Genomic DNA, 12,886 nt, shown 5'->3' on the forward strand with positions numbered 1-12,886 from the left:
AAAACAACTGATGTATCGTTCTTTTTCAGAACTACACTGCTTAAGCAGTAAAGGGGCAAACTTGACATATGTTGGACAATTGTAAACACTAAAACAAAATCTGTGCCACAATTTGATGACGTTGTAATGGACTTGTTATTATCCGGTTAACCGGATAGTCAAATTCAAAATATCCGTATATATCCGTTTTCCGGATAGTGGAAATTATTGATATCCGAACCAACCCTAGGTGGTACGCGAGTAGCTTCTATTTTTTCACAAAAAACGGAATTCACAACTTTATATTTTGTTTATCTGGTTTTCTATCGACCAATTGGTGGACAGCTTTAGTGTTATTTTAGTAGACCAATATTCTTCTTCTGAATGAAATATGATTCGATCAAACTAGTTGTTCTGCAAGAAGTGGTACGCGTGGCAGTACAGAGCGTCCAAGTGGTACGAGATCGTAAAAAGGTTGGGAACCCCTGATCTACACTGAATGAAACGCGTCTTCTCCTTATGACTGCCTTTCACAGTTCGTTTACTGCAGTGGTACCTAAACACTTTTATTTTTTGTCAGAACGGTTTCTTCGCAATTTTCTCGAGCACTCGCGGTCCTAACTAAAATGTTTATGAAACTACATACAGCGAAAACAAACAAAACTTAGCGAAACAAAACTTGTAGTTAACACCTTCAAGATTGTTCATTTCTCGCAAAAGTATTTCCACAACAACATGCTGGATGAATTGCGTTTACTTTTATTAGATTACTTCGTAGTTTTTTAGTCAAAGACAAAACTAAAACCATAATAAAATCGTGCGCAAACAATCACCTCTGTTGTTATTTGAAGATCTAATATCACATAAGATTTCCCGAAATTTAACTAGCGGGTGGAAGAAAGTGTTCTGGACAGTATAGCAAAGAAAATATGTGATGTTTTATGTTTATATTTTAGAAAGTTTCAGGTAGATCTTATGTTCGTTTAGTTGCTTGTTTTACAATCCGTCGGCCACTGAACTCACTCAAATCGCAACATGTCAGCGTTCGCATATACGGTTAAATCTTAGCGATTGTTCGTTTCTAAGTTTGAGTTTGAGATATGTTTCCCTGTTACACCTCCTTGCAACTTGAATCTTTGTTTGCCGCGTTGCTTTTTTTGAAGGTAAGGTTGGTTGTCAATTTATTTTTGTTGAAAGAATTTTTGTGTGAAAAAACACTATACACGATATTGAAGAGTAATTTAATCAAAATCATATCTCCCAGAGAACTTGCGTATAAATAATAGCTTGATTCACATCCCGCACTGATCATGTCACCAGTGATTGTTGAACGGTCTGCATCATGTATTCTTTAGAAACAAGTTCTCTGGCAGTTATGTTTTCAATTAAGTTTTGTACTTGGTATGACAAAATTCGTTGCATAAGCAACCCGCTTCCGTTGTTCACGTAGCCCAAACCCACATATTCTTTTTTTTTGTGTACAATTGAAGCTTACAAAATCCACGTCGACAAACATAAAGTAGGCAAAACAAACAAAAAATGACTCAACAACCAAACGTGCAACTCTCGAGTCTTTCTTGTGAGACCGGAAGACAAAAATAACTAAAAGAACGGAAGTCTTTTATCAAATTTGTCGCAAACGCATTACGCTCAACACCCAAAGCCGAATGGAAGTGTGTCGGTTAAATTCGCTCCGGTGTCATTTTTGCAAACTGAAGATCTGTGTAAGCTTGCGTTTGTTGTTTTTCCTAAATACGCGTATGTCTTAGCTAAAGCATACCTAAAACTAGTTTATCTAAAACCCGAGAAGTACGGATACTGCAGAGTGGAGATTGTGTACAAGGCCACCTTCGTCGTGTTATTATTACCGATCGCATCAAATTGATGACAATAGACGTTGCAGCGAAAGGGATCGTGCTAAAGTTTAAATGCTAAACCGTATTCGCACCCGAAGCTTACCTATGTCAGGGTATCCAACGTCTACACGACCTATAATCCCTGAGAGAGCTTGATTAATCAGAGTTGTTAGTCGGGTCGGGATTTTCCAGCCGGTTCGCGCTTGGGTTTCTGCAAAATACGGACTGGATTTAGGCCTGACTTTTTCTTTTGTGTCAGCGTTTTAGTTGAAAAAAATTAACTAGTCAAGTTGCCAGTTGCTGGACTTGACCTAATGTCAAACAGACCTAAAACGCCTTGTTCAAGACCAAATTACTACTTTGTTTGTTATCTTATAGTTTTTCCTGGAGCTTAGGTATAGGCCAGCCAATTAAACTTTCGGGACTAAATGGATAAAATCGTAAACGCAAGACTCTGTAAAGGTTGGTTGCCAAAGTGCGAAGTGGAACTGAAACAACTGAAAACTACTCAAGACAAATTCAAAAATTGACCTCAATCGTGGAATAGCCGAATTTACAGAGAGTGCCCTTTCGCTCTTTATTTTCTTTCACTTTTTATTTAATCTCCAATTCTCTCCCTCCGAGAGGTAGAAAAGCTCTCACTCTTTGAGGGAGAGAAAAAAGGGGGGGATTCCCCATGTCGTCTTTCTTTCAGAAACTTTGTACAACGACACGCAGCAACGGTTATGTTCTGTACCTGTTCGTTCTGAACTTCCTAAAGCTGAGCATTGCGATATTTGAATTTGGTCCTTGATAGTGTCCAATAGTATATTTTAATTGCAGCTCAGTACCACCAAACATTTAACGGGAGATTAGTCTAAAATAACTTACACGAAAACGAAATTTTTGTGTTTTGCATGTGACCATATTTTCAAATTATCCACATTGCTGCGAAAGAGTGGATAACGAACAGGTATTGGAGCAATGAAGCGGGGTGCTTTGCGATGTCTCTTCAACACTCCTCTTGTTGGCGTGTTGCCAAAGGCTTTCGATTACATCGCAAAAGCGTTCATGCATAATGACAGAGGATTCTGCAATTTGGTAAAGAGCAGAAATAAAACAATTTAATAAAATAGGATCTCCCGTTATGACCAACACTTTGGAGAAGGATGCAGGTTATACAGCAGAGAGATACACTCAACGGAATATGTTCAGCATTCATTGTGGTTTTCGCCGCATTGGGCGAAAGGTTTTTATTGACCAAAATAGGATTTAAAATCAAAGGGCGATTTCAATTGGTAAAACTTCAATATATCAGCTACAGTTACACCGACTTAATCGTGACAATCGAATATCGATGGCTGATTGGCACAGACCCCTCCCTTGCATTTCTTTAGTGTAACAGCCACGCAAGCGCGCTAATGGCGTGTCACTCCCAAACAGTGGGAAGAAAAGCTTTGACATGAACGACAAGCGAAGAAAAGCTTTTTTTCACAAAGCAAGATGTTTATCGCGCAAAAGGACATTAAGGTTGTTTTAGTTTATGTGTGGTGCATTGAAGGACACTAAAATATGCACGGTACCTATTTCGGTTATATGTCGGTGCGAAAAATGGATTTGCTTGCTTGTGGAACCGAATAACTATGTTTGATTCACATTCATCTCAGCAAAGTTGAGTTGTTTTCGCAAGAACAAGGTTTTTTTTCTTAAGGTATACTAAGCACAGGGCAGCAAAATCCTAACCCCTGTCGGGTCCTTTTATTGGTAACTGGTAGTATATGTCTTGTCGGTAATTGATTGATTTTTTTTGTGTTAACGACAAATTTTTGCACAGTTATAAAGTGATGTTACGACTTTTGATTTCAATGCGGCATCTGTTGTGGCCCGGGAGCCTGACTACAGGAAAAGACTATTTCTTGAGTCATGGAATATTCACCAACGGGGCAACACAATGAACATCAAAACAGACGTGATGCTTTCAGCGTGCTACAGGCACCTGCTCACAGATTAGAGGGCCAATCATTTGTTATCGCGCGGTGTTTTCGTTGCGTTGTGACGTGCTTGCGTTCTATTCTTTTTTTCTTTGTTTATCGTGCACTGTACTAGTCGCATTCAGTGTTATTTACCCTGATGAAGACGACCTGTATAGGACGTCGAAACGTCGGAATAAAATCACATTTGCCAGAAGAGCTTTTTAAACTTGTTACGACTTTTGGTTGATAATTTTTGGACAAACAAAGCAGTTGTTTTTCCCACACCTGTCCATAAAAACCAGCAAGTCCATTTTTCTTAGATAAGGTCAACCAGACAAAAAGCAAATGTATGGTATGGCAGTCTTTGTGAGAACCAAATCATTGGCTACTAGTTTCTACTTAGCAGCACAAAAACAAGTCAAAACAAGTTACCAGTTTACCCCTGCGTAATGGGCTTGAACGTTTTGCAGAGGATGTATAGACAATGCTTTTATAGTGCTGTTTGGAAACATAAAACTTTACCCAGTTCTTGTAGTGGGCTATCGAAAAACGGCCATTTTAATGTTTCTTATCCAGCTTCTTTATAAAATAATGAGATTTTTAATTTCGAAGTTCGGTAAGAATTTATTTTAAAGCACCAGTCACCAAAACGTTTTTTTATGTCTGAGTAATTTGTATAAAATGCTCTTTCTTAGATAAGGATTTTATGTTTTATTTTCGTGAGATTGGGGATTTTGAAAGAATGTTGTTAGTTCGGCGTTTAAACGAAAGCTCTATTTAAGTCGCTGCTTAATGTAAGGACTTTATTAATGACCTGATTTTAAGCCAATAATTTCAGAGCACCTAATGTTTCCGAAAAGGTTGTAGAAAATAGTTTTTCTTAGGAAGAAATTTTAGAGTTTGGTATTATTATATGAGCTAATTTGTGTTTTGAAACCATTGTCTGTTTTGGGTACAATGTAGAAGATGCTATTTCTTCGAAAAAGATTTTATTGCTCACTTGTAGAAGGTTGGGCGTTTACAGATATTTTTAAAAGGTAACTTAAAATCAGGGGCGGCTCGTGCTAGGGTGCTGCGGAGCTGCAGCACCCCCTAGATATTTTCACCTAATATTCCTACCACAACAATACAGATAACTTTCATGATACTTATTTTTCATTCCCAAGTATAATTTCCGCCTTGATCGGCATTTTTTTCATTTTTGTAAAAAAAATTATGGCATTAATATGTTATCTATGGTGGAACTGCAGCTCCAGTTTCATGACGAATCGTGACGTTTCATGACGTTTTGCACTTGTGCGCATGCGCACTTGGAAAAGCTACATGCCGGGCGAAATAGGCGATAGGGTGCTGCGGCTCGCGCAGCTCCACCAATCACGCAGCGTGTGAACCGGCCGCTGTATAGTTGTGTTGTCTGTTCCGGGTCTATATTGTGCTCCAAAACCAAACCCGTTTGCTATATTCTAAGTTCGACAGTTAAACATTTTTTGCCGTGTTTTAATTTATTTGTTTGAAGGTTAGTCGTGAATTTTTAAGATGACTGTAAGTGGGCTTTAGTTTTTGCAGTTATCATTGAATTGGAAAGTGCATCTACCACCTTGAAAAAGAGAAAGGTCATCTAACACTTTGAAAAGTCACGATTAACATTTATAATAAAAACCTGAATAAAAAGTTAAGAAAACTGGGATAAAACATCTACTATTCCAAATATGTCATGCAGGAATAAGCAACCACAAGAACTACTCACACTGTGAAGTTAAATGCCTCACTGAAATTCAGGCAATATTGAATGCAGAACAAACAATTGCACAAGCAACAGGAATTTTGAAATACCTTAGTGATGACAACACAAGCAACAGTAATTTTGAAATGCCTTAGTGATGACAATTTCAAGTTTTGGTTTCTTAACACACCATGGACAGTATTTGCAACCAAGTGCAATCTTGTGTATTGATATAATGGACATGTTATGTTTCTTTAAACAGTAGCTGCTAAATTGCTTCACAGGAAATGTTTCTTAAGAAAGAACATACTACAGGGGAGATAGTAGTGACCACCAAACATATCCTGTTGTTAGAAAAGTTACTGAAACTTTTAAAGGAAAAGCCAGTTAGCCAGCAATTTCCATGAGTCTCTCAAAGGCAAAACGGTTCTTGAAAAGGATGTCAACACTGAAAAGGATGCAAACTTTTCTAAGGAACACCATTATTTCCAAAAAGACTTGCACTTGCAGTGATAGCACTAAATAAAAAGAAACAGTTTCTTGGTTGTCATTTGGAAATCAAGGAAGAAGCTATCAATTATTTTGCTTAAACTATAGCTTTATGATTCATTTTGGTTGTAAAATGAAAGCACAAGGTTTAATAATATGTTTTAAGTTTAAGTGAGAGTGTTGTAATTTTCAAAGCTTACAGAGTTTTGTACTTCAAAAAAGGAATTATAAGCTATTTGCCACCAAACAAAGCAGCAAGTTTAGCAGTTAAGAAACTTACAAACAATTAATAGTTGTACACAAAATTAAGAAAATATGTTTAATAAACAAGTTCTGACACAAATGTATTGTGGTTGTTGAATTTGTCAATTATGATACAAATAAAAAGCTTTATGGCTATTTTTGTGTGTGGTAATTTACAGGGGCGACTCGTGCTAGGGTGCTGCGGAGCTGCAGCACCCCCTAGATATTTTTACTTAATAAACCTACCATAATATTACAAATAACTTTCATTATTTTTATTTTTTTATTCCTTATCAATATATAATAAGCATAATTTCCGCCGTAATCACCTTTTTTTTCATTAAAAAAAAATTAATTTTTTTTGGAAACACTAATGTATATCTATGCTGGAACTGCAGCTCCAGTTTTCTGACGTTTCGTGACGTTTCATGACGTTTTGCGGTTCTGCGCATGCGCACTTTGAAAAGCTACATGCTGGGCGAAATAGGAGCCAGGGTGCTGCGGCTCGCGCAGCTCCACCAATCACGTAGCGTGTGACCTGGGCACCCGGAAGTAGTTGTCTGTTCCGCGTTTGTTGTGTGCCAAAGCAAATCACGTGTACCATCAGGTTCGACAATGAGTACAGTACGACAGTCTTTTTTAATCATTTTTACAGTTTTTGATTGAAAGGTTAATCATGGCTTTTCAAGATTCTAATTCGGTGACTGTAAGTGAGCTTCAGCAACTTAAGATTTCGCAGTTATCAAGTGCTGAAAAGGTAAGTATAAAGAAAAAAGGGCGTCCAACGCCCGATATTCAACTTTGTCATCCAGGAATGAGCCACAACAAGAAATATATACGCAGTTTTAATTCTGAATGGTATAGAAAGAAAAAGATGGCTTCGTGGTTGTGAAGTTAAAAATGCCCTGTTCAGTTTTCCATTTTTGCTGTTTGGAGGTGATGAAAAATGCTGGACAAAAGATGGTTTTACAAATGTAGCCAAAATAGGTGAGAAAGCAGAAAAACATGAGAAGTCAAAGAAGCATGTGGACAATGATGTTTCACTTTCACTTTTGGGAACTGTAAATATTAAGGAAAAACTTAGTGAGGCGTATATAGACTTTCAATTATTGAACACAACAAAAAAGTGGAAAAAAATCGTGAAATTTTGTCCAAAATAATAGACTGCATTTTGTTCTGTGGAAACTTTGAAACTCCCTTACGTGGACATGATGAAAAAGATGAGTATTGATATAATGGACATGCACTGTTTGTCTAAACAGTAGCTGCTAAATTGCTTCACAGGAAGTGTGTCTTAAGAATGAACATTCTACAGACAAGATAGTAGTGACCACCAAGCACATCCTATTGTTGACAAAGAAATACTAGTTACTGAAATGAAAATGTTTCTGTAGATCTGATGTTCATGATTACTTTGAAAATAATCTAGATGATGTTTTGACAAGTGAAATTACTAGGATGAAAAATCCTTTTTGCTGTTTCCATGAGTCTTTCAAAGGCAAAACAGTTTGGATGCAAACCTTTGTTAGGAACACCATTATTTCCAAAAGACTTGCACCTGCAGTGCTAGTACTACTAAATAGAAAAACAGTTTCTCAGTTGTCATTTGGAATCAAGGAAGAAGCTATCAATTATCATGCCCAAACTATAACTTTATGATTCATTTTGGTTGTAAAAAGGAAGCACAAGGTTTAATAATATGTTTTAAATTTAAGTGAGGGTGTTGTAAATTTTAAAGCTTCAAGGAGTTTTGCACTTAAAAAGCAATTATAAGCTATTTGCCAGCAAATAAAGCAGCAATTATAGCAGTTAAAAATCTGAAAGACAAATAATAGTCTGTACACAAAAATTCAAAAAAAGATGTTAAAATAAACAAGTTCTGACACAAATGTAAAGTGGTTGTTAAATATGTCAGTTATGATACCAGTAAACAGCTGTATGGCTAGTTTTTTGTGTGACAATTATAATCTGTGAAGGTCATATAATATGTTGAAAACGCTGACTGTGACCATAAGGTAACTTAAATGAAATATGACCATTTTTTTAAATGTTGTCGAACTGAAATACCTTTTTCGAATCCTTACTTTTTTTTCTATATTCTTGTTGTGTTTTACCGTATTTACAACCGCTTAGTTTCGAGTCTCTGTCACGTGTGTTTTTGTTCCACATTATTACTGCATGTTATGGTGTTTAGCCTAAACAGTTTAGCCGTCGCTGTGCAAGTAAACAAAATACACAAATGATGCCGTCTGCTATTTACACTCGTGTACATTATTGCGTAACAAAAATTACGTCACAATGGAGTTTCTAATTAAGATTTGTATTACTTGTTTTTCTACACAAAACAATGGCTAGAAAACTATAAATGTAGGTTTTCTATATATTGCCAACTTATATATGTTCAATAAAGGCTAAAATTTTGAGCAGCACCCCCACAAATTTTAGGCACGAGCCGCCACTGGGCAATTATAATCTGTGACGTGTAATGGAATATGTTGAAAATGCTGACTGTGGCTATAAGTTACTTAAATGATACATGACCATATTAATGACTGAATAGCAAGTGTGTTAGTTAGTAGTCATTGTTATAACCAGTTTTACTTAAATGTTGTCCAATTGAAATACTTCGACCTTTTTCGACTCATTTATCAATAATTTTTTTCTTTATACTGTTGTTGTGTTTTACCGTATTTACAACCGCTTTGTTTGAGTCTGTGTCACGTGTGTTTTTGTGCAACATTATTACTGCATGTTATTGAGTTTGGTCCGTCGCTGTGCAAGTAAACAAAATTCCCCAATGATACCGTCTGCTGTTTACACTCGTGTACATTATTGCGTAACAAACATTACGTCACAATCGAGTTGCTAATTAAGATTTGTATTACTTGTTTTTCTACACAAACAATGACTAGAAAACTAGAAATGTGGCTTTTCTATATATTGGCAACTTATATTTGTCCAATAAAGGCTAAAAATTGGAGCAGCACCCCCAGAAATTTTAGGCACAAGCCGCCACTGCTTAAAATAAAAGTGTTTACAGAGCTTCTACAGACGGTAGCTTTGTTTAAACTTTTCCCTTTAGTTGTTTTTAAGATATGCTATTTCTTAGAAAATAAAGTTAAGGCTAATTTGGTTTGGCGGTGGGAAGAAAATTCTATTTAAGTCAGTTTTTTTTATAAAGGGCTGCTTAAAATAAGGACATGTTTAATGACCTGATTTTAAACCAACAAATTCAAAGCACTTCCATCGTGTATTTTTTCTGAAAGGTGGCAGTAATTACTATTATTTTTTAGGAAGAGATTTTATAGTTTGTCGTTATTATTTCAGAGGATTGGTGTTTTGAAACCATTGTTTCATTCTTTGTTTACTTTTATAGCAGTTTGTAGAAGATGTTATATCTTTAAAAATTTATTTTATTGGTCAATTTTAGAAGGTTTGTGTTTAAAGATGTCTTTTAAAAGGTAACTGAAAATAAGTAAAAATAAGTAATTTTTGTCGGAGTAGGCTACAAAGCTTGTGTTTTGTATTTACCGTTTCCTTTGCAGATAACCGCGCTTGTTCATGTGTCCTTTTTTCGCTTCAAGGTTAACGGCGCTCTTCAACGCTTCTCGTTTCAACTCTATTCGCGTCGCACAACCGCACCTATTTAATTTTGAATTATAGTCATAGTTCACCACCAACACCGAGAAACTCTTCTCTACTAAGCTGCTACTAAGCTTTCCCCCAGAGACTGTGTTTGGTAGGTTTTCACCACGGCAAAAAGCTGCTACTTTATCAGCTTATCTGTCAAAGACTGTTATTGACAAGATTTCAAAACACCACCAACGCATGTAACCTAACGAGTCGCCAAACTTTCCCATTGTTACAAGCAAATCAACAAAGATATACTTGCACCATCACTGCTGAAATGCGTAAAACCCGAGACCGACGTATGAAATAAACAATTCCGCTCAACTCTACCCATTTCATTGTGAAAAAAACACCACCACAATATCCAGGTAAAATTTCCACCACCACTACGTCCAGGTAAACACCACCAAATTGTTTATTGACGCTGTTGATGCCTTGCAGCACACATGTCAATGTAATTATGCGCAATAATTAAAACAATCAACAAAAGCCCGCGTCAAAAAGCATGTTTGCTTTAATGCCGGCCGTACTGAAAGTGAGAAAGTTTTGCCACAACTGGTGGGACCTGCTACAACACAGGTAAAGGGATAAAGAAATTCCATAACTTCTTCACCTGACTCCCGCTAATAAAAAAAGTAGCGCGGACAAAATTATTTTACAAGACCCTGAAGTTAAAGCAGGAAGGGAGATACAACTTAGTGCATGTGGAGTTTGCGTATCAAATCTTTTAATACGCTCCACCAACTTAGTGCCTGTGGAGTTTGCGTACCCAAATACACTCCATTCCTTTAAGATATAATACGCCGCTGCTCCACCCGTAAACATCTGACACGCCGCTCCACCCGTAAAAGCCGACGCACCACAGCAACATTATATTACTAATGAGAAGGTTTGGGACAGGAAATACGGAGTACGTGACAGTGAAGGAAGGTTCTGGTGAAACGACCACGCCTCCTCAGGAGAAGCCTCTCGAGGAACGTCGTCGCGTTCTGTTCACGTCACCACCTGTCACGTCGCAGCGAAGTCCTCCGGACCACGGTATGTGGTTGACTGTATTGCTCCGCCCGTATTCCTGTCGCAAAATGCGCCTAAAATTAAATCTTCGTTTGACGAAAGAGGTTCTTTCACAGCAACAAACCCAATTGTTAATAATATTTGTACATATGATTCAGTCAAGCCAACTGGCGCGCATGACAATGAGATTGCATCACTTGTAAAGCACATAAGCAGACCGAAGCCTAAAGTTCTCGTTTTTGACGGCAATCCAATGGATTATTGGAAGTTTGTTCGCAATTTCGATTCTCGTATCGACGACAAGGTCGATGACGACGGTGCCAAATTGTCATGTTTGGCGCAGCATTGTGATGGCAAGGCCCGTAAATTGATTGAACACTGCTTAAGACTAAAGGAAAACGGGTTCCAACAAGCGAGACAGTTGTTGTACGACCACTTTGGCAAGTCACAAATAATCGCTCATGCATGTGTAAGGTGTGTTGTCAACGGTCCAGAATTGCGACCGAACGATGCTGCTGGTTTAAGCGAGTTTGTGCAGTCGCTGCGCGATTGTTTACTTACACTTTCAGACATTGACGAGCATTCCGAGATGAATAATTACCCTACGTTGATTGCTGTTGTGAATCGTCTACCGTTCAAGATGCAAGAGGCTTGGAAACAGCGTGTTGAGAAAATACTCAGGGATACTGGCCGTGAACCTTTGTTTGAGCATCTTGTGGACTTCGTGGAAACTGAGGATCGGATTGCAAATTCGTTGTTCAGCCGCATGCTTGATGAGCATCGCAACGAAGCTAAGAAGGCGAAAGGTAAAAGTAGTCACGTAAAGGCTTCCAGTCATGTCGTTGTAAGCGAACAATAATCTACGCCTAAGGTTCGTGCCGGACGTCCCATTTTCCCCTACCCCGTTGTGCCAGTGCTGCTCGGGAAACCACGGGCTTGCTAAGTGCGAGGATTTTAAATCCCGATCTTATCGTGATCGTCTGCGCGTCACCCGGCGCCGTAGACTCTGTGATAACTGTTTCAGATTTGGGCACTTTGCCACTAAGTGCAACAGCCCCAAAGCGTGTACCGTGAGGGACTGCAATGAAGCCCATCACACCTTGTTGGATCCGCCAGAGAAGAGAGAGGACGAGTCTCCTGTCAAAGGACCTGCGCCGGAACGGACAGTTTGTTCGGTTGTGTCGGCGATTGGAAAGGAATGTCATGCTTCCTCTGATAGACAGAGCTTCAACTTGATGATGGTTGCGGTCAAAGTCGGTGCTAACGGTAGGGCTGTTGATACGTACGCTCTTTCAGATACTGGCTCGGGCATTACCTTGTGCGACAAGAAACTGACGGACAAGCTTGGGCTGCGAGGTGAACCTAGCAACGTGACGCTTAAAACGGTCAACGGGGACAGTCGCGGGCGCAAGGGCAAAAGAGTTAATTTATGCGTCGCCTCGCTCGATGGCTCCACAACTGTGGAACTTCCCGAGGTGTTTGCTGTTGATTATCTGCCTATCACTACCAACAAGTTTCCAAGAAACGCGGAATCGGATACACTTTCACATATCAGAGACCTGTCTTTCCCACAGGTAGATTGCAGTGAAGCTTTGTTGCTCATCGGGATGGACGTTCCAGAGGCCTTTCTCGTGCAAGAGGTACGAAAGGGAAAACCGAAGCTACCTATTGCGTTTAGAGTTCCACTTGGATGGGCATTGGCAGGACCTGTTTCTAAGGAGTCAAGCGATTTGTTTTCCGTCAACTTTACTCAAGTTGCCGCTGCAAGAGAAGTTAGAGCGAATGTGGAAGACCGACTTTCAAGACACCAACCCCGACGCGATGCCTATGTCGCGTGAAGACCGGTACGTCTTAGATTAAAATGAAAACAAGTGTGCAATTCAAGCTAGGTCATTATGAGTGGTCGTTGCCATTGCGCCCGAACGCACAACCGCTTCGGTGCAACCGGGACATGGCGCTAAACCGTTTGGGTTCTTTGGAACGTCGCCGGAGACGCGACG

The 12,886-nt window shown here is 38.8% G+C and overlaps 1 protein-coding gene across 1 annotated transcript; it reads left to right on the forward strand.

The window, feature by feature from the left end:
• The first annotated feature begins 10,753 nt into the window (after positions 1 to 10,753).
• LOC145223457 (uncharacterized) lies at positions 10,754 to 12,724 on the forward strand. The gene is made up of 3 exons (XM_080089878.1): positions 10,754 to 10,910; positions 11,045 to 11,692; positions 12,003 to 12,724. The coding sequence occupies exons 1-3, from the start codon at positions 10,754 to 10,756 to the stop codon at positions 12,722 to 12,724; spliced, it is 1,527 nt and encodes a 508-aa protein (XP_079946004.1).
• Positions 12,725 to 12,886: the final 162 nt, after the last annotated feature.

The sequence above is a fragment of the Phallusia mammillata genome, chromosome 4 (assembly GCF_965637545.1).
Source record: "Phallusia mammillata chromosome 4, kaPhaMamm4.hap1.1, whole genome shotgun sequence".
In the NCBI taxonomy this organism is placed as follows: domain Eukaryota; kingdom Metazoa; phylum Chordata; class Ascidiacea; order Phlebobranchia; family Ascidiidae; genus Phallusia; species Phallusia mammillata.

Coding starts and splice junctions, on each gene's coding strand:
- LOC145223457 (XM_080089878.1), top strand. CDS start 10,754: ATGAGAAGGTTTGGGACAGGAAATACGGAGTACGTGACAGTGAAGGAA. Junction 10,911..11,044: donor GCGAAGTCCTCCGGACCACG/GTATGTGGTTGA, acceptor CATATGATTCAG/TCAAGCCAACTGGCGCGCAT. Junction 11,693..12,002: donor CGAAGCTAAGAAGGCGAAAG/GTAAAAGTAGTC, acceptor TGGATCCGCCAG/AGAAGAGAGAGGACGAGTCT.